The sequence below is a fragment of the Rhinatrema bivittatum genome, chromosome 3 (assembly GCF_901001135.1).
Source record: "Rhinatrema bivittatum chromosome 3, aRhiBiv1.1, whole genome shotgun sequence".
Lineage (NCBI taxonomy): Eukaryota > Metazoa > Chordata > Amphibia > Gymnophiona > Rhinatrematidae > Rhinatrema > Rhinatrema bivittatum.
Window position 1 is genome coordinate 81,825,303 of NC_042617.1, and position 22,705 is coordinate 81,848,007.

A 22,705-nucleotide genomic window follows, 5' to 3' on the forward strand; every position below is an offset into this window, starting at 1 on the left:
CATACGGGCATCCATAATTATCTGTCTAAGAACCAGCATATATATTCCCACCAGATTTCTTAGGGCTTTACAAAAGATGTTTTAAGTATTATTTCACCTTCAGAAATGTATTTGGCTTCCACCACATGACTGGCTTTACTTTGATCCAGTCTTCTGGAATTTAGCTCCTCAGGAATTTTGGGATGAGTTAAATTATTTTCACTTTAGATTTTCCTATGGCATGGCTTTCTAACCAAGTTTTTGGAAAAGAAACTTGATCTTTTTTTATCAACTTCTCTTGCCCGTAATAAGATAGGCATAGTGGACAGCTCAGTTTGGATTTATCTTTAATTTACCCCCTAGATTCATTAAAATGCTATAAGTTTTGCATGAATAATGCCTACAACAAGGAAAAGGAACATGGCTATGATAATTTTAGAATTACCACATCGCGTATTAAAGTATTCACACCTCACGAGAGAAGAGAGAGGGAGATGAAGAGAGAGAGAGAGAGTCTCAACTATTTATATCACTATAGGTGGGCCAGCTTGTAACTCAAGGTGAAGCTTTGGTGGTCTAGGGCTTTGGGGCAAGATTTACATGCAAAGTGAGATGTATGAACAGCCCAATAGACCTCAATGAAGATTTGACGTAATTTGGAGTAAGGAAAGTCGAACTAAGATGAGATTACATCAGTGTTCTCTTGCCCTAGCTTGATAGTATCCTGGTAGAATCCATCAAGCTAGGGCAAGAGAACACTGCAGAATTCTCATCTTTCTGTGACTTTCCTCACTCCCAATCATGTCAAATCTTCACCGAGATCTACTGTGCTGTTCGTACATCTCATTCTACATGTAAAACTGGCGCCAAAACCCTAGACCACCATAAAAACCTCACCTTGAGTTACTAGCTGGCCCTCCTATAGCAGTATAAATAGTTGAATACTATGTGTGCCATCCCAGAGGTGCTCCCTCTCTCTCTCTCACAAATGGAATTTGTAATTTTATCGCAAATTACATTTCGGCCATTTTGGACATATCGCACAGCTTAACACGAGAAAAAAAGGTATTGATAGTATGCATTATGCTATTGCATGGTACGATAATGCCTCTCATTTTTATTGATGCTGCCCAAACCCCTCCCCAATCCCACCCCTTTGAATAAATTTGAAAAATTTGCATTTGTGCATTGCGATAAATATCATGGGCATTAATGCCATAATGCATTTTGCTGAATGTCCCTCTCAATGTTTTATAATGTATTTGATTTATTTTACATGTTTTTTTTATTTTTATTAATTTTAACATAGTTACAAAGCATATCTATGCACAGAAAAAATATGATTAATATTTTAAAGGAAACAAACTATTAATTATTAGACCACAAATTCTTGAGATGGGGCAGGTCCATAGGATGAGCACAAAATATGAAACAATACAAAGAGTTGCCTTAACTTGTATATACTTCCCTATTAATTTCTTAAGTTATAGGACTCTTATTAGGGGAAGAGGATGGAAACAACCTCTTACGAGAATCAAGAAACATTTTAAGTTGTTCAGGAAGGAAAAATATATAGCAATCATTATTATATTTTACTATAAATTTACATGGATACCTTAATTGGAAGGTTGCGCCAAGAGATTGGATCTCCTTATGTAAAGTCAAGAAACTTTTTCTCCTCTCTTGAGTGGCTTTAGCCAGGTCAGGAAAAATTTGAACAAATTGACCCATGAAATGAACCTCATATACTGAAAATAATTACACATGACAAGCCTAAATCTTGTTCACAAATAAAAGATACTAGCAATGTTGCTCTTTCAATAATCTCAGAAGTAAAAGATTCCAGGAATTCAGTTAGATTCCCCAAATCAAAAGGGTGCTGTGCCTCATTCTCTCTTGAGTGTAAAAAGGTAGAAAATATACTTTATTAAGTAGAAGAATGTTTTCTGAAGGAATGTGTAATATCTCAGTCATGTATTTCCTAAGAGTATTATGTAGCTGTTCACCAACTAATCTTGGAAAGTTCAAGAGCCTTAAATTTAAACATCTTAGACGATTTTCTACAAACTCAACTTTCCTATTCAAAGTCAAATGATCCTGGACTAATATTGCTTGGGGATTTTGAGCCGTTTTCACTTGGACCTCCAAATTTTGAATCCTGTTAGTGTGGTCTGTCAATTGTGAATTATATTCCAAAATCAGAGCATCCATTTTAGAAGAATACTGCTTAATCTGAAAAGAGCACTCTTGAAAAGCAGGGCCCAGCTGAGCCACCAATTCCCACAGGGAGTCTAATGTCATCACGGCTGGCTTGGGGAGAAATGATGGCAATACATGCTCAGGTAGCAAGTATGAAACCATTGATGATTGTACATTCAAAGTGGAAAATGAAGTGGACTCAACTCCACTGAAAAGAGATGCTTGAGTGATAGCAAAGTTGTCAGAACAACTCGCTCCTCCCACCGTAGATGCCATAGTTCCAGCCACACCTTCTGTGGCAGCTCCCTCTACCACAGCCCCCAGGTAATCCACTCCCATGGCTATGAGTGTCGAATTCGGAGGAGAGAGGATGGAATATGCCGGTGGTGCCTTAATCCGGGGAACTCAAAGATATTTCCCCAGGTGAAACGGAGGCTCCTCTTCTGAAACCGTCAGCGGGGTCCATATCCCTTGGTAGAGGGTAGATAGTAGCGAGCTCCTTGATGGTACACTGACCTGGGAGAAGAGAGGGTGCCAAGGGAAACACCCATACTCTACCCTTTCTTTTTAGGGGCATATCAAGGATTAAGCACCACAAGAAAACCAAAGCAGTAAGCAGGCAGCTCGGGAGATGCTACTCACATGCTGCCATCTTGACTCCGCCCCCATATTTTACATGTTTTTGTTTTCATTTTTGTATTGTTTGGAAATCTGGGATAATGTTTATTTTTCTAAAGGTAGGGAATCACAATCCAATACATGTAAATATAAATATCTGATTCAACAAATTTGTGTGTTACAATTCCTTCTTCCCCTATATTTGGAGAAACTCTTCAGTTATATTTGTCCCTGACAGTTTTTTTTTTTGGCAAGTTTTTTTTTTTTATCACATTTTTACTCACACCATACTAACCTAACTTGTACATTCTTTATTAAGATATTAAAGGTTTTGATTCTTAGTACCACGTGAACATGTAATGTGTTAATTTACACATATCATTCAAATGAATATTAAGGATATTCTCCACAGTTTCCTATTCAAAAACATGCCTTATTACTATATTTACTTATTGAAATAGATACTGCTAAAATTTCACAAAATTTATGGGCTAACTTTGGAGGTATATTAAATACTGCAGATGCACTACTGAATATAACCGTCTAACTTAAAGTTAACAGAATAACTTTATCCTTCTAACTTTTGGATAGCTCTTTAGTGCAACCAGATTTAGCCAGATAAGTTGATTCATTCAGATAACATCCAGCTAATGTAACGCCTCCCTGAAATGCCCCAGACCACCACTAAGGCTGGGATTTTCCATTCTCACAGAGAATTTATTTATTTATTTATTTGTCTATCTATCTATCTATTTATTTATTTATTTAAAATCTTGTCTATACCGTCATTAAGCAGACGCCATCACAATGGTTCACAATAGGGCACATAACTACATGTTGCATAAAATGTCTTAAATTATAACAACTAAATAGGTGCAATCAAAATACTGTAACATAGTTTCATAATAAGTATTAATTGGTGGGTGTTATAATTCATGTCCAGTTTTCTCTGTATCAGCTATAAGATAAAGTACTACTTAACTCTAGTTCTTTGTTGTTAAAATAAAAGAAAGAATAAAAATATAAAAATGAGAAACACACACATTAAGTAAAAAGGTGTGTGTGTGGGAGTTCGACTGACCGCAACCTACAATTCCCTTCTCTTTGTTGTATGCTTGCTTAAATAGCCATGTTTTTAAACTTTTTCTGAAGGTTTTGATGTTTCTTTGCAATCTGATTTCTAAAGGCATATTGTTCCATATTGAGGGTCCTGCTAGGGATAGGGCCCTATCCCTTACTTGAGTTAGCCTGGCCGTCTTAACTGAGGGAATAGTTAGCAGTGCTTTGTTTGCTGATCTCAGGTTTCTGTGGGGTGAATCCCGGCGGTAACAGGGGGCAGGAGGGCGAAAGGGGGTGGGCCTGCGAAAGCCGGCAGCGAATGGACCACCGCAGTGTTATCACTGCCGGCTTTCCCACCCAATAGTGCCACCGTGAAAGGTGGCGCTATTGGGCGCGCTTCTGGCAGCAATAACGTAACTTACCTTATCGCCGCCAGCAAAGATAGTGCCACGTCCACTTCCTCGCCGCCCCGACTCCTCCTGACTCCACCCCAGCAAGCTATTGCACGCAAAAAGGGACTTTTTGCGTGCAAGAGGCTTAGAAAATAACCCCCATAAGCTAGCTGGCTGACATTTTAGCTGGATAAGAAGATATCTGGCTAAATGTTAGCTGGATATGTGCCCAAATATTCATTTAGCTGGATAAATAGTGAGTTATATAGCTAAATGCCACTGAATAACTGAATATGGACCTCTATGCATCCTAATTATTTTTCTTATTCTTAGTGTTTGGTCTTAGAATCAGGTTTCTTAGCTTGAGGTGCCCTTTCCTGCCATTACTTTTGACTGAAACATTAGGAGGTAATTTTCAAAAGGATTTACCAACATAAAACTGCATTTTATATATGCATATGCACTTTACCTGTGTAAGTGAGCTTTTGAAAATTGCTACAATATATGTCATTGAATTATCAATAGGTTTTAAATGCATAAGTACATTTTAAGTGGTTAAATGGCTTTTGAAAATTGCTACAATAGTATATTATGTTTATGCACACAACTCCTTTGAGTTCACTGTATACAGCAGCAAATATTTTCAGTCATCCTGAATTTTAGAAAGTCAAAAATAGTATTCTGAACCTAGGGTTCACTGCATGATTCTAAACAGCTATGTTCTGAACAGTCCTGTTGGTAAATATGACAAAATCCAGTCAGAGACTGTGAGTTAGCCAAAAATATAAACATTTAATATGATGCAGTGAATATAGATATCGTATTTGATCTACAATTTAGTTTTCCTTTCAGCAAAGACAAATCTATATCAGAACTAGCTCAGAGAAAAATTTAATTCTGAAAGTGAACTGAAGCATATGATATGATTCAAAATATATAGAGAAACCAAGCATACAATATAAAATCACACTGAATAGTAGATGCTCATTTTGGGATGAACAAACTGGCTTCATTTTTGTAGAAATTTTAGCTTTCATGTGTTCAAATCTCCTTAAAATTTGGTCTAGGTGTCTAAACCAGCTATAAAGCAGATCAAATTAATATCAGATTTTTTAAGCTGATTTCAATTGCCAAGCTTTGTTAAATGCAGATAATTTAATTGGTTCAACGGAATTTGTTGTAAGAGGTTACTAATTCTGATCTGTCAGACTGAGGCTGATTTACTAACCAAAGGGATTTCCAACAGAATTTTGGCCAGTTTATGCCAAAGTTTACTACTCATACAAATGAGCTGGATAGAAAACTTTCACATAAACTTTGCTAAAGTGACTAGCAAAAAAAAAAAAAAATTACCTCATTGAGGTACTGGCCTGTGAGAACATATCTGTGTTCTGGTTTTCACTGAAATCAGAAATAATGAGCTGCTTTGCATAATCTTGCAATTTTGCAATCTTGCAATATGGAAACAGAATACAATTTTGCACATATCAAACTATGTGAAATTTTACCCCTCTCTCACCCATCACTAACACCAAATTTGGGGGAAGGGCTGTACATTTTTGCTTAGAAAGCCCCATTGCAAATGTTTCACTGGTTAGTACATCAGCCTCTTTGTTTGATGCAAGCTCACTTAGATTTGCCCAGTTGATCAGGTAGTAGATGAGCAGAAATGTTTCTGATAACTTAAGCAATTCCTTCACCTGTTACGAGGCTTCTGGCAGTCAGGCAAAGAGAGGAAATTTTCTGTAGTCTGCTTAGATGCAAAATCCATAATTAGTTTTGTACCCACGGTAATGATAGGCAATTTTCAAAGAAAACAATGAGAATACTTTTCTAACAGAATTATGTGGGCCTTTAAGTGCAGAACTTTCACCAGTTTTCAAAATGAACTTATCCACATAAATCTACTTTGAAGATCCTGGTAAAACTCTTCACACAAGTTACACTTGCTAATTTCTGCAGGAAGTGTTTTTTAAGAAAATGTATGCACAAAACGTTTTAATATCAAAAAGTATACATGCAAAATCTAACCGTACCAAGACTCTTCTCCCATCCTTGCCCCCATAATACCTTGTTTCACTGCTGGTAAAACCATGCATGAAATAGCATTTCATGCTTACTCTTACCTGCATTAACCTCAGCCAATTTTGTAACAACCTGTGTTTTAGGAACACAAATGGCTTTTAAAATTATCCTGTCTCAGTGTAATTCACATCCATCTTCAAGGAACACAAATGGGGATGTGTTTTTGGGATAACCCTAATGACTATGGTATGAGAGAATCCTGCATATGCACACGAGTTTTATGCCTCAGCTGTATGCAAATCTATCATGTATATTCATTAGGGATATCCTGAAAGCCTGACCCATCAGTGGTCCTTGAAGAATGGAATTGAATTCCATTGCTCTATGTGCAGGGCTATTCTTCTAAAAATTTGCTGCCACAGATCCCTAATACCAAAAGTACCTGTGGACTTTGCATTTCTTTTTTCCATGAGTGAAAGAAAGGGAGAGAGTGTGCATCCTGATTCGAAAATTCCATTCTGTGTGTATACTTCATTCCCCTGACCTAAACATGGCACAGGGAACACCCCTTATTAATCCTGCTAAAATCAGGCATGCATGAATTTCATGCTCACTACTTAGCTGTTCTAAGGACAGCAATATTATGAAACACCAATTTACCCTGGTAAAGTGCTATTTACTTGGGAAAATAGCTTTGAAAATCGTCAGCTAGATGAATAACAAGAGGAAAGTCACCTTTTTGCAGGCACAACCAGAAAAGTCAAAAACTAGGAGTCAAGCAGTGATCAGCCCAGATTCTGGTGAGCTGGGTCACACAGGTTCAGGTTTGACTGTTACAGTCACAGAGTTTGGGGTGGCTTGAATAATTTTAGACAACATGCCCACAATTTCAAAGATATGCCTAAAGGGCTATGTGAGTGTGTGTCTCAGATTAAAACATGCATTCTTATTTTAAAATCTGAATGTGGAGGAATGTAAAAAAAAAAAACAAAATCCCACCTTCATTATTGCTTGGTCACCTGATATCCTTCTGTTCAATATAATAAAATATTCAAAAGTTCCACTTTTGATGTTTAGTCAGAATCAGATAACACATTTGTGTTCACACCAATACAAACACATAAGACCCTGCTTTCCTACGCTGTCCACTTTTTCTCCATTTTCCTTCTCACTCTTATCTCAGGCACTGTATTCATGTTGCTGTAAATGATACTGTAAATCTCTTACCAACTAATACTGTACAAGATCAGCCTATGGCAAGGACCTTTGAATGCTAGAGAAGAACATGCTTAAACTTACATCAGAGGCCTTTTCCAGATCACGCCACAGTCTTCAGCATGAGAACATCTACAAACGGACATTATGACTGGAGTTTTCTAGTAGTAGTTAAAGTCATACCTGAAATGTTGACTGTCAGTTCATCTTCAGTATTTATTATTAGTTCCAGATCCATTACCATTCTAAACCAATCACACAAAAATGCTACTGCAAAACTGTCATATCTAAGTTAAGAAGGGTTTTTATTAACCTTACCTTCACAGTATGTCCATAAAACAGGGAAAAACACATTTATCTACCACATATAATCAGTGCAAAAAGCTCTTAACACGTTATCATTGCTTATAGCACACATACATTAGGCATACGGAATTAAAAAGAAAGAAAATCATTTAATACCTTTACTTTTACCTATGGGTTTGATGAAATGGTTCCATGAAGAAAGCATTTCCAGACAAAAGAGAATAAAGAAGAGGAAACAACAATAACTATCATGAATATATGTAAGAGCCATAGAAACAGAAAAGGAAAAGAGACAAGAAATCATTAAATACATTTTTTTGAAAACAAATGAGAATGTGATCAGTGGAGTCAAGCAATCTGTTTGTCATGTACATGCAGAGGAACACAGAGGACCCATGCTTTCTTAGGAGGAAGGATACAAAAGCAACACAAAGAATGGTTAATGAATACAAAAATCACCAACTTCCTTCAGATGCAGAACTGTACTTTCAGCCTTCCAGAAGTCAGGAGCAGGTGCTTTCTGCATGTTTCCAATCAGCCATGCACCAGTGGGGAGGGATGCTGGCTTAGTACAACATGGGACTCTTTTTTCAAGTGACCTCCTGAACATTTTTGTCCTCTTTTGCCTCAATAATGATTAGCGCCCTTCCCCAGCCCAGAATTGTACTTTCTGATCAACGCATGGATTCTTTCAATCGGCTTCATAACTTATCTGCTTTTGTTGCTCTTATGATATTGCAGAAAAGGAAAAAAAAAAAAAAGAGAGACAGGAAAAGCTTAAGGTGCAAAACAGAAAATAAACAATGCGAATAGAGTTGTGCTTTTATTTTGCGGCCAAGGACAGCTTGCAAGCATTTGCCCATCATTTGAAGAGATGGATTCAAAGCAGCTACAGAGCAAGAAGAAACAATGAAAGCAGAGTGGAAAAGGAACAGAGCCCATTACCTTGGTCGCCCATCATCAGGTGCGCCAGACCTTGAAGGGAAACAAGAGCACAGTCAGCAATGAACAAGGGAGCACAGGAAGGTGGGGCTGCCACAGTGACAAAAATGGTTTGTGACAGGCATCTGTTTCCTATGAGATGTCTGTATCACAGAGGAAAATAAAAAAAAGAAAAGCATTTCTCAACCATTGCTTGGAATGCTTTTGGACAAAGATTAATAGAACTGCAGTTGAAACACTGGGCAATCTCATATTGTGTATTTCTTCCATGTAATAGTCTGAATAAGAAAAAGAATAAGAATATGATTTTGCAGTCAAACCAATTCCTTAAGTATGCCATTTCTCATTTCTGCAATTTGATGATATTGCTTCAGACACATCTGTGAGAGAGGATATGGTTTCCTCCAGCAATTATGAAACATTAAATCCTGCAGATGTGAAATCTGAACAATGGGCTGGGTCTGATCTTTTTCCCCTCCTTAAAAAATGAGCACCAGATCATTAAATTAAAAAATAATTCTCTGTCACATTGAAATGATAATGCAAGGATGCCTCTTTCTCTGTGAGAAATACATGAGAAAAAAAAAAAAAAGATTTGGTTCCATCATTGAAAATTAATGTTACATGTGCAAGTCATAAAACAAAATTGGATTCTGCAATGACAGATCTGAGGTGTCTTCAGAATTATCTAAATTAGTTTTTTCACAAAATATCCATTTTCATGGGATACTTTGACAGAATTACACACCTCAGTTGGCAATGTTTTTTTCAATTAAATTTTAAAATAATAATAATAATGATTGTCCAATGTGGTTGCATTTCTTGAGTCTACAAAGCCAGGAAACATAAATAGTGAAAGCACATAAATCTTCAGCCAAAAGAAAAAAATGCATGCAACTTCATCCTGGAAAGTCTGATTCAGTAACAACTTATTGGGAGAATTTATACCTTTTCCTGTCCATATATGTTCTCCATGGTGAAGAACTTCCTCTGCCAGAAAAGGCCAAATTACTCTTTTCACTCTTTTCCAGCACTTTTAGTCTTTCTAGATAAGAAATGTATATGCTGGAAAAAGATTGAATCAGACTTTAATTGTTTTTAAAATTAAAGATGTACTTTTTGTCTATATGTCTACAATACAAAACTATATTACTGATCTCATGTTGCTTTTGTTTCATAGTTAGTTTTCACATAATTTCCTGTTGTAACAGGATATATAAACTCTATGAGCAGTTGGGGTAAGAATCATTACAATAGCCCAGGGAAAGAGACAAACAAATAAAGTTTGGCACGGAAAAAAAAGGAAGTTCATAAAAAAGACAAGGGTGTCCTCAGGCAGAGCTTTGGGAAAGGGAGGGACTGAGCTCCACCTCGACCAGCCTTTTTCCAAGGCCTAAAAATGCCTAGGAAGGGCGAGGAAAAGGGCTGTCCAGTTAGGAGAAAGCTGGAAGCTACATCCCAAATGGAGGTTCAAGTTGGTACTGATCCGAAAGGGTGGATTTTAGGTGACAATAGAATCTGAACAGTCAACAAAGACGGACCCCCAAGAAAAGTGAGTCTGAAGAGCACATAAGATTGCAAACCACACCAGACAAGTCTGAGAGCACTCGAGGGTGGTAGGCTCCCCCTTTCACATTCTGTAGCAGTGGTAAAATGTGATGCCTAGAGTTTAAGGCATAGTGGAGCTGCACATTGCACAATGCCAGAGAATGGAATTTAAAAGTCTGACCAGGCAGCGGTTTAAGGTAAGAGTACCTGGTCATCTCTCACCAAAAATAATCATCAAATGCTTTTTTCCTCTCTCTGGGATCTTTTTCACTTTTTCCCCTTTTTTTGTGGAGTTTTTGCATTACTCTTTTTCCAAACTTGGTTGTTTTCTCTTCCATTTTCATTCTACAGTAGAGCCAGGATGGAGATGGAACACCTTAAATGGATGATTAAGCAGGAGCAGACCCCAAAATGGTTCCTCCATCAGCTTGCCAAACTGCAACAAGCCCAATGACAGAACCAAGAAAAAGTGATTCAGTAACTGCTGGAACTGCAGCCTCTGGCAAGCTTGGTGGTAAGAGTCAAAGATCCCAGTCTCAAGGGTGAACGTCTACATAGAAAAAGTGTACTCTAAAAGACAGGGCCAGATGTCAACAGAAAGGAATTTTTAATTACTTTATTTATTTATTTATTTATTTATTTATTTAATTTAGTGTTTTTTATATACCGAGGTATAGCAGAGTTGCCTTCACTCCGGTTTACATTATAACAAACCAGTTACATTTAAATTTGTCAGATTACATTAATCAGACTGAGAAACAGACATAAAAATTAGTCTAACAAACAGCAGGATATATTACAAGTAAGGTATACTGAAAAAACAGGGTTCATAGATAATAGGATATATCTGTAGTTAGAGGGCGGGATAAATTGTCCTATTGGTAGACTGATAGTTATGAGATCAAAAGTCCGAGCTGTCAGTAAGAGATTGGCTTAGTAGCCAAGATTTTAGTTCTTTTTTAAAAGATTTAGGGTTTTCTTGACCAGCGAGGTACTGAGGGAGTGAGTTCCATAATTTTGGGCCGATGATGGAAATGGCTCTATTTCTGGTGGAAGAGAGTTTGGCGAGATGGAGAGATGGAATCACAAGTTGTATTTTACTAGTTGTTCTTGTAGTGCGTAGGGATTGGTGGATATGTATGACGTCAACAAGAGCAGAGTAATCTGCTTTGTAAATTGCTTTCTGCAGTATTGAGAGGACTTTGAATTCGATTCTTTTCTCAATTGTGAGCCATTGTAGTTGGTTGAGAACGGGAGTGATGTGTTCAGATTTTCTTTTCCCCATTAAGATTCTGGCAGCGGTATTCTGAAGAAGCTGTAGTGGTCTTAGGGATGACTTGGGTAGTCCAATTAGAAGAGAATTGCAGTAGTCCAAACAGGAGAATATTAGGGCTTGAAGGACTGTTTTGAAGTCATGGGGATGAAGCAGTGGTTTTAGGTGTTTGATTACCTGTAGTTTGTGGAATCCTTCTTTTGTTCTAGTAGAGATGTGTTTTTTAAAATTTAGATCATTGTCCACCCAGAAGCCTAAATCTTTAACATTGTCTTTAAGTTGGATGATGGAATTGTCAAATTGGAAGGGTGGAATAGTTTTAGAGTGCATAGCAGCAGTATCTGAATGGTGCAACAATTAATGAATTTTTGCTGACAATGGCTGATACCTAAGGGACACTCAGGGAAACAAATGGTCATAATCATAGTCTTGGAGCAGGTTTTGCAAGTAACTCAGCCCATTCCTGAGTGAGGTAGTTCAACTTGTGAAACATATTCTAGATGTACGACTAGGCAGTCTTCCACAGAGGACTTGGACACCGGGACCTACAATTCAGACAACTCCTAAGTAGTGATGATGGGGGCATACCAAGGAAATCCCACAAATTAGACCTTAATCCAGCTGACTCCAGAACCTGATTGGAGGACCAAGGAATGGCAATGTCCCTCTTCACACAATCCTTTGATCCAAGCCAATCTACCCAGGGAAGGCTCCTGATTTATCTGTTAATTAGCCAGCCATTGGAAGTGGGATTGTCCATCTGTGGACCATTCCATGATGCATGCTGTACTAGCCAGGAAACAGTATCTTGGGGGCCACTCCAAGGCCTAGTGATTTAGTAATTAATCATGGAAAGGCTGGAAACCAGAACATCAGTGTACATGAATAGTGACAAAACCTCAATCTGACCTGCTCTTATAAAGCCATAAAACCAGAGGGCTGATGAACTGGCGATAATTATGTGTTCATGGTGATGTGAATTTAGCTCTGTGCAATAGTGAAATCACTGCAGAATGTCATATGCAGACACTCAGTAAGGAATGCCCATGAGGGTCTTTTACTTCATAGTCTTGGGTAGAGACTGATTGAAGTTCAATAAGCTGTTGGGCCTGGAGATGATGTTAATGAACACCCAGACCTTGCTTTAAATAAGATATTCCAGTTTTCAGATCCAGACCTCTTTAACCTACAACAGAATGTAAGAACGTTATGGAGGGAATGCTGACTAGAAAAATGCTGTGGACCACCAAACCCTATTCATTAAAACCTTTCTTATACCTGAAAGGTTTTTATAATGCATGTTCCTCAAACCTTTTCCATTGGAAAGCAAATAGCAGAACTAGGAGTCATTACATAAAACTTCATGGCAGACGAATCAGAACCAATGTCAGGAAATATTTCTTCACGGAGAGGGTGATGGAAGCATGGAATGCCCTTTCAGAAGAAGTGGTGAAGACAAAAACAGTAAACAAATTCAGAAAGAAATGGGATAAACACTGTGAATTCCTAAAGGCTAGATTTTGAAATTAAGAAAAGGGTTCATGGGGGGTAACCAGCATGGAACAGAATCATGGGGATAACCAATTAACACAAGGCATGGGGATTACCAGCCTTATCAATTAGCTTACATGATTGTGATGCAACTGCAGCATCGCTCTCCAATTCGAAAGCAGGGGAGGGAGGAGAGAAAATGGGAATAAGATTGAGATGACAGCCAATACTGGGCCCTGACTTTTATAGTGCAGGGTACTAATATGCAGACATAAGGGAAAAAGCACAGGACTGTGTTGCGCCCATCGGTCGCAGACGGCTGTGACCTTTGCTACTCACCTCTCTTTTCCCTGCTATAGTGATTCTCAAGGCCATGGCGACCTCAGCCTGCAAACGCCGCCATCCTTGGCGTCCCCGGGATGGTGTGGGCGATTCCATCCACCATCTTGAGGTGGGGATTACTTAGGGCACGTGCGTGCCAGGCCCTCTCTTATTGATGACACGGCGGGAACCTCGGGGGCGTCCCCTCCTCATGACGTCACCCGCCTGATGTATTTAACCCAGCCAGCCTAAGCTTCCTACGAGTTAGCAAGGACTTCCTTCCTGCTTATTCCACTCCATTCGTAGATGCTTCGCTTCACTACTTCCTGAACTAGAATGCCTTAGGTACCCGCTCTTCAGGGGTCTTGATTCGTTCTGGTTATCCACTCCTCGAAGGGCCTTCCTGCCTGGAGATTCCTATCTTCCTGATTCAGGATATCTTGAGTTCAGCCTAGTGAATTCTACTTCTGCTTCTACCTCCTAGCTGAAGGAACCTCTGGTGTACCCCATGCCTCGAGCCACTACCGTGCTCATTCCAGCTACCCTTCTATACTCCGGAGTAAGTACCATCATCTACTTCACTCTGCTGACCTTCTGCACCTCTCTGGACTTCTACCTGCTGATGCTCAATATACCCCATGCTGCGGGCCACTTCCGGATCCCTCCAGAGAGTTATTATCAGGAGAAGACTTCCCTGGCGTACTCCACTCTGTGAGCCACTACCGGGGATATCTGCATTGAGCTGCTTTACTACTTTGGACAGTGCCTTCTCTCCATGCTATGGGTATTTCCCATGATTCCAGTACAATAAAGTCTATCTCATCTGTGTCCATCTCTACTGAGGCCACGCCTACTGCAGTGAGTCCTCACAGGGTTCCTCCCTGTGGGTGGAACCAACTCTCACTTCGGCCTAGGGGCCACAACCACACCAGATTATAACAGATTGCTAACACCATGGACCCAGCTCAGGTCTCAGCCCTGCAGGCCATTCCCTGCCTGGCCCAACGTATTACTGAACAACAGAGGACCTTAGAGACATTGACAACTGCTTTCAATCAGTTGAGTTCGCAGCTGAATACTTCTACCACGTCAGGTAAACATGCCTCATCGCAAGTGGTTTCTATGTGAACTTCTGTACCTCTACCATCATCCACTCACTTCTCAGGAGATTCCCTGCTGTGTAGAGGCTTCATCAACCAGTGCCTTATGCACTTCTCTCTACAACCATCTTACTTCCCTACTGCATTAGCCAAGACAACATATCCTGTCACTTCTAGACGGAAGAGCTCTGGCCTGGACTTCACCTATATGGGAACGCAATGATCCAATCCTCAGTGACTTGCCAGGATTTCTTGCTCTCTTCAAGTCAGCATTTGATGATCCAGCTCACAAGACAGTTGTTGGGTCCGCTCTTTTGCACCTCCAACAAGGGGCTAAGCCACTTCCGGACTATGTTATTGAATTTAAAACCCTATCTTCATAGTTTCATTGGGACCTGGGGTGTTTACGTGCAATTTTCCTAGAGGGTCTTCACTCTTATATCAAGGATGAATTGGCCACATGTGATTTGCCTGATACCTTGGACTCACTCATTGACATAGCTGGCAGAATTGATCATTGCCTGCGCAAGCGTTCAGCTGAGGTAAAGAGTCCTAAGAAACATTCATAAGAAACATAAGAAACATAAGAAAATGCCATACTGGGTCAGACCAAGGGTCCATCAAGCCCAGCATCCTGTTTCCAACAGTGGCCAATCCAGGCCATAAGAACCTGGCAAGTACCCAAAAACTAAGTCTATTCCATGTAACCATTGCTAATGGCAGTGGCTATTCTCTAAGTGAACTTAATAGCAGGTAATGGACTTCTCCTCCAAGAACTTATCCAATCCTTTTTTAAACACAGCTATACTAACTGCACGAACCACATTCTCTGGCAACAAATTCCAGAGTTTAATTGTGCGTTGAGTAAAAAAGAACTTTCTCCGATTAGTTTTAAATGTGCCCCATGCTAACTTCATGGAGTGTCCCCTAATCTTTCTACTATCCGAAAGAGTAAATAACCGATTCACATCTACCCGTTCTAGACCTCTCATGATTTTAAACACCTCTATCATATCCCCCCTCAGTCGTCTCTTCTCCAAGCTGAAAAGTCCTAACCTCTTTAGTCTTTCCTCATAGGGGAGTTGTTCCATTCCCCTTATCATTTTGGTAGCCCTTCTCTGTACCTTCTCCATCGCAATTATATCTTTTTTGAGATGCGGCGACCAGAATTGTACACAGTATTCAAGGTGCGGTCTCACCATGGAGCAATACAGAGGCATTATGACATTTTCCGTTTTATTCATCATTCCTTTTCTAATAATTCCCAACATTCTGTTTGCTTTTTTGACTGCCGCAGCACACTGAACCGACGATTTCAATGTGTTATCCACTATGACACCTAGATCTCTTTCTTGGGTTGTAGCACCTAATATGGAACTCATTAGGGAGTATACGCTCACAACCTACACCTGCTCCACAGACTCTGCCTCCGCCCATCACTGAAGAAGACAAACCCATGCAGACCTAGGATTCGCGGGAGGACACTTCCTAGGTCTTACTTCACCATCTCCTCCACTGACTCTCCCAGTCTCAATTATCTTCATCACTCTCGAATTTCAGACCCTAGCACTCATTGACTCTGGTGCAGGTGGCAATTTTATTCTAAAGAGGCTGGTAGAACATCTTCAAATTCCTATCATCCCAACACCAACTCCACTGCTCCTTTCTTCTATACACGGCGAGCCTCTTCCAGGAGAAGTTTCTATCACCACACAACCTATAAACCTGCGCACAGGTTCTTCTTACTGAGACCATCTCATTTTTGGTTCTTGACAAAGCCAATCATCCCATAGTGCTTGACCTACCCTGGTTGCAAGACCATACACCCCAGTTTGGCTGGGGCACCCTGGAACTCTAACAACCAATGCCTGAAGAGAGTAACTCATATACCCTGCATGTCTATCTCTACTTCTCTCCCTGGTCTGCCGTCACAATACTCATCATTTCATGATGTGTTCTCAAAACAAGCAGCAGATGTACTGCCACCACACAGGTCCTTCAATTGTGTGATTAATTTAAAGACTGGTTTGGAGCCCCCTAGAGGAAGGGTCTACCTACTTTCTCTTTCAGACACTGAGGCCATGTCAGCCTATATTCAAGAAAATTTGAAAAAGGGTTTTATACGACCTTCCAAGTCACCAGCTGGAGCCGGATTTTTTTTGGCGGCAAAAAGGATGGATCTCTTTGTCCATGTATAGACTACAGAGGACTCAACAAAATTACTATTGTTGCATCCGTCGGTCGCAGATGGCTGTGACCGCTCTGCCTTACCTCTTTTTCTCCCCTTTCAGTCTCTTTGGGCAAGATGGCTGCCTCCGGTGCCGAGTGCCAAGGGCCTCAGCATTTCCAAACCAGATTGGGCATCCCCATCTGCCATGCTCACTCCCGTGGCCTCCCAGGGCTCGAGCACACACATCTCCTATGCTCAAATATACGACATGGCGGGAACCTCGTGGGCGGCCCCACCACATGACGTCAGTACCTCAGGTATATCTGGCCTTGCCTCTGCTACCACCTTGAGTTAGCAAAGACTTTGCTTCGCTACTATGACTGCTCTAAGCTGCACGCTTAGACGCTGCTTTCACTCTAAGGGCCTCGGTCCAGTAAGAAGCTCTAGACACCCACTCCTCTGGGGTCTCTCGCTTCCAACTTCACTTCGGGGTTCCTCACTAACTAAGACAACTGCTCCTCGGGAGTCTTTCTCTCTATTCTACATTTCAGGATATTGGACCATTGGGTACTTGCTCCTCGAGGACCCATCTACCTTTATATCCTGCACCACGGACCTTCGGTCCCACCATTCTACCACCAGGAAGATGCCTTCATTCTGTGAGTACCTCTACAATCCGGCACTCCAGCTCCACCCACCAGCCACGGCGTTACCCGCACTATGGGTTCCCGCCTATCGTGAACATCTGGGTGAGACTATACTTCTGAGCCTGTTGAACGTACTGGCACTTCGTGGATCAGTGCCTTACCTTCTTGCTTTCACCATCTATCTACAGCAGTATAATAAACACACTATCCATACTGTGTCTGCTATCTGTGTCAGCCTATTGCAGTGGTTCCCCACGGGGCTCCTCCCCATGGACAGAGTCATCTGCATTGCAACCAAGGGTCCACAATGCCACAAACACAACGGATTGCTAACTCCATGGACACGGCTTAGCTCACAGCCCTGCAGGCCATCCCTGGCCTAGCCCAACGGATCACAGAATTAGTGGCTCGCGATTTGCCTGATTCCCTTGAGTCCCTGATGGAACTAGCAGGGAGAATTGACCACCGTATCTGCGATCATACTCAAGAGGCTAAGAGTCCATGAAAGTCTACAGTGGGGGCTAATTGTCCTAAACTTGTGCCTATTGCTTCTAGCATACCATCTGCACCCCTAGAGGAGGAAGAGCCTATGCAACTAGGCTGAAGCCACTTGACCTCTAAGGAGATACGTTATCGCAAGCGCATGGGGTTGTGCATGCACTGTGGGCAATCGGGTCATGCAATCCAAACCTGTCCCATTTATCCAGGAAAATGACAGGCCTGGGATCTGCAGGAGGACGTCTCCTGGGCCTCACCTCTCCTACTCCTCCATTATCATTACCAGTATCTCTGCTTTGCGGAGGTCTCGAATTTCAGACTCTCGCTCTCATTGATTCCGGTGCCGGAGGTAAGTTTATTCTGAAGCGCTTGGTTGAACATCTATGGATTCCTACCACACCAATAGCTGCTATTGTCATCCATCCATGGAGAACCACTTCCTGGAGAAGTTTCATTGACCACCCAGGACATCGGCCTGCACACTGGAGCTCTACACTTAGAATCAATTTCTTTTCTAATGTTGGAAAAAGCCATGCATCCGGTGGTATTGGGTCTGCTGTGGCTTCAAGACCATATGCCACAATTTAATTGGGCTACCTTGGAACTGTCCTGGTGGGGACCAGACTATCATGGTCAATGTCTTGCTGAAGTTTCACTGCTCATCTGCATGCCCACTACCTCATCATTACCTGGCTTACCTCCACAATACGTCTCCTTCCAGGATGTTTTCTCTAAGCAAGCAGCTGATGTTCTTCCACCACACAGAGAGTTCGATTGTGCCATAAATATGAAGCCAAATTCAGAACCTCCCAAAGGAAGAGTTTACCCTCTTTCAGTAGGTGAGACCAAAGCTATGTCTACCTACATACAAGAAAATCTACAAAAGGGATTTATCAGACCTTCCAAATCTCCTGCTGGTGCAGGCTTCTTTTTTGTAGGGAAGAAGGATGGAACCTCTTGCCCCTGCATCGACTACAGGAGTCTGAATGAGAATACCATCAAGGACAGGTACCCCTTGCCCTTAATATCTGAACTGTTTGATAGACTCCAAGGGGCCAAAATATTCTCCAAATTGGACCTAAAAGGAGCATACAACTTGGTGCATATTTGAGAAGGAGAGAAATGGAAGACTGCTTTTAACACCCATGATGGACACTTTGAATACCTAGTCATGCCCTTTGGTTTAAGTAACGCACCTGCAAGTATTTCAAAATATGATGAACGACATCTTACGGGACTTACTGTATCAATGCGTAGTAGTATACCTCGATGATATACTGATCTTTTCTCAGGATCTGCAGTCATCAGGAGGATGTTAAGAAACTCCTAAGATGCCTGCGTGAGTACCACCTTCACGCAAAGCTTGAGGAGTGTGAATTTCACAAAGAAGATGTACCCTTCCTGGGATACATTGTTTCTAAGAATGGTTTTCAAATGGACCCCAAGAAACTTGAGAGTATCTGGGACTGGCCTCAACCCACAGACCTGAAGGCATTGCGTCGCTTCTTTGGATTCACCAATTACTACCGATCCTTTATTAAAAGCTACTCATCATTGACAGTCCCTCTAACTACTATGACCAAGACGGGAGCCAACCCTGCCAATTGGTCTCCAGAAGCCATCTCAGCCTTCCTGACTCTCAAAAAGTCTTTTCAAAAGAATCCATGTCTCCGCCACCCTGACCCACACCATCCTTTCATCATGGAGGTAGACACATCCGACGTTGGTGTGGGGGCGGTTCTAAGTCCATACAGTGAATCCAGTGTGCTCCATCCTTGCTCCTTCTTTTCTAGGTGATTCTCACCTGCTGAGAGAAACTATGGGATAGGAGACAAGGAGCTTCTCATGATCAAGCTGGCTTTTGAAGAGTGGCATCCCTGGCTAGAAGGCGCACAGCACCAAATAGTAGTATACACCGATCACAAGAATCTAGAGTACCTTCGACATGCTCAACGACTCAACCAATGTCAAGCAAGATGGTCTCTGTTTTTAAACAGATTCTACTTCCTTCTGAAATACCGTCCAGGAGAGAAGAACACCCAGGCTGATGCCCTATCACGCTCCTTCTCACCTCAGGATGTGCCGGATGAACCCCGTCATATTATCGATCCCGAAAGAGTGGTTCTCGAAGCCACCTACACGGTACCTGCCCGGAAGACGGTGGTGGCCAGAAGTTTAAGAAAAAGACTGTTGAAATGGGCACACGATTCCCATCTGGCAGGCCATCCAGGACAGAGTCATACCTTAGCAATGTTGCAAAGATACTATTGGTGGCCAACCATGAAGAAGGACGTACAAGGGTACGTGGGTTCCTGCATTGTCTGTGCCAAGCAAAAGCCACCATCCGGGCATTCTTGGGGCCTATTACAGCCTCTACCATCACCAGATGAACCATGGACCCATATCGCTACCAATTTCGTAGTGGATCTGCCATCATCCAATGGCAGTAACACCATATGGGTTACAGTCGACCATTTCTCTAAAATGGCACACTTTGTAGCATTACCAGGATTACCCTCTGCTACTGAGTTAGCAAAACTCTTCATTAAACACATCTTCCATCTTCATGGGGTGCCTAAACATATCCTATCTGACAGAGGATTGCAATTTACTGTAAAGTTTTTGGAGAGCATTATGTAAAAAATTTGACATCACCTTGGACTTAACCTCTGCCTACCATCCTCAGTCTAACGGCCAGACTGAGAGAATGAATAAGACACTGAAACAATTTCTGCGATCTTATGTCAACTCTAGACAGGTCGACTGGGCTAAATTACTGCCTTGGGCAGAATTTGCCATCAATTCACATCCTGCTTCTTCAACGGGGTCTTCCCCTTTCAGCTTGTCTACTAGAGACAACCATTACCTCTGCTGCCAATTCCATTGTCAGTAGCCTCTCCTGCTGCCCAGGCTACTGCAGCAGAATTATCCCAACTTTAGAGACAGATGATTCCAGTACAATAAAGTCTATCTCATCTGTGTCCACGTTATTATTTGTGATAATTGTGGGTGGATCCTTGGACCGGTGGCAGATGACCACACGCACGGGGGAAGATCCCAAGAGGGTCCACTGGTCAGGCTCAGAGTTGGGAGACAGACACACACTTAGTTCTTTTATTAAACTGTTTTAGAGAACCACCAGAGGTGGCAGTAGTGAGCTGGAAGAGCCCAGCTGGGCTGTAGTCCCTCAGGCACAGGAACTGTGATCTCAGGATGGCTAAGTTGTAGAGAAACTGAGATAGTGAGTAGGCAGAGTATGCAGAGTTCAGGAACAGAACCTTGATGGTAACACTCCACAATAGTCTCTTGGAACAGCCCAGGAGCTGGAATGAAGTAGGCCCTCGAGGAGCGAGTACCTGGTTCCAGGGAAAGCTCTGAGAGATGGTAATTCACTGGTGTTGTAGGCAGTGGTGACTTTCTGGCAGAAGGTATATTCAGTAGCATGTCCGGGAATGTGGGCCCTCAAGGGGCGAGTACCGGTTCCAGTCTTCAACCTGAAAAGCAAGAGAAAAAGCGAGGCCCCCGAGGAGCGGGTACCCCTGGTAAAGTCCGAGGAGGCAGAGTAGCAAGGTATGCGGAGAGCGAATCCCATCCACAGCGATACCTGGAGGCAGCTAGGTAGGAAGCCCTTTGCTAACTCGATTAGCTAGCAAAACAAGAGACCTTAAATATCTGGCGATGATGACGTCATCTCAGGGGGACACCCCTGAGGTTCACGCCACAACTGGTACTTGAGTCAGGGCCGTGCCATGCGCGCACCCTTAGGCCTCAGGAGAACATGGTAGAAGGCAGCGTCTAGCTGGTCCAGGGATGCCGGAGGAGGTCGGCAAAATGACGCCGCGGCAACCAAACTTCCATCTACCAAAGAGGGAGTCGCCAAAGAGGTAAGGTGGGCGGAATGGAGACATTGGGCAGCGATGGTCGCAACAGTCTATCTCTACTAAGGCCACGCCTACTGCAGTGAGTCCCCACAGAATTCCTCCCTGTGGGTGGAACCAACCCTCACTTTGGCCCAAAGTCCACAACCACACCAGATTATAACAGTAGACTGGATGGATGACCTATTTGGTCTTTTTCTGTTGCCATTACTATGTTACTATGTTAAGTCAAAAATTCCCCAGATCAACCCTCAGTGAGCAGGGCCTGGAAGATACCAGGAGCTTCAAGAAAACTCCCACCTCTACCTTAGGATAAGAAGAGTTTTAGGATCTTCTACTTTTTCAACCAGACCAATGGTTTCTCATTTTCTGGAAAACAGTGATTGAACCCATTCACTCTCACATTTTCACCCAAATTACATTAAGAAAAGAAAATATTAATAAAGGTTGCACTAATTTGAAAGGATGCATGCATGAAGGATTGGTACTTTCAGTGTAGATTTCAACAAGTGACTTGTAATTCAAATGGACTCTTCAGAAATGGAGCTAGGAGCAAGTGCTGGCCCAAGAGAAAATTGGGAAAGAGCACCCCATCTTGCTGCAGGATAATTATTCCATGGTAGAAAAGGAAGGATGAATGAAAGTCTCCAGCATTATCAACAACCCAAACCTTTCACATCGGCAATGGATTATATAAAATTTAACTGACTGAAAAGCATGAAGGAGATCAATCCCTGTATAACGTGATGATACTTGACCTTACAGCAGTACTGCTTCAAAGTCTAATACTAGCCAATAAAAATAAATGCAGGTATGGATTCTCTTTCATTGGAAGAGGATGGGGAGAGCCTCTAATCAGTAGTGCTAGGGCAAAATTGGAAAGGAGGAAGGTGTGTAATGGTATCTATAGATATTACAAAAAGCACAAGGAAAGAGGTATTACAACATTCCAGAGACAAAAACAAATAGATGAAGCATTGCAAGGAAGTAAAGGAATTTCACAAAAGCAGAATTTTAGGAGAAGGAATGACCAAGCTCCACCCA

The 22,705-nt window shown here is 41.7% G+C and overlaps 1 protein-coding gene across 3 annotated transcripts in view; it reads right to left on the bottom strand.

Annotated features, from left to right (window-relative positions):
- The window catches only part of NRXN1 (neurexin 1), a 2,509,029-nt gene that overhangs the window by 2,214,159 nt on the left and 272,165 nt on the right, over positions 1–22,705 (bottom strand). The window contains exons 3-4 of one of the 3 annotated variants that reach the window (XM_029593410.1): positions 8,739–8,768; positions 7,582–7,619 (exon numbers count right to left, since the gene is read on the bottom strand). The exons of 1 other annotated variant lie outside the window; for it this stretch is intronic. In XM_029593410.1, coding sequence (XP_029449270.1) covers positions 7,591–7,619; positions 8,739–8,768 — 59 coding nt within the window. In that variant the 3' untranslated portion in view covers positions 7,582–7,590. Of the gene's footprint in view, positions 1–7,581; positions 7,620–8,738; positions 8,769–22,705 lie in introns of those variants that run through there. One more of the 3 variants, XM_029593405.1, reaches the window with a different exon arrangement.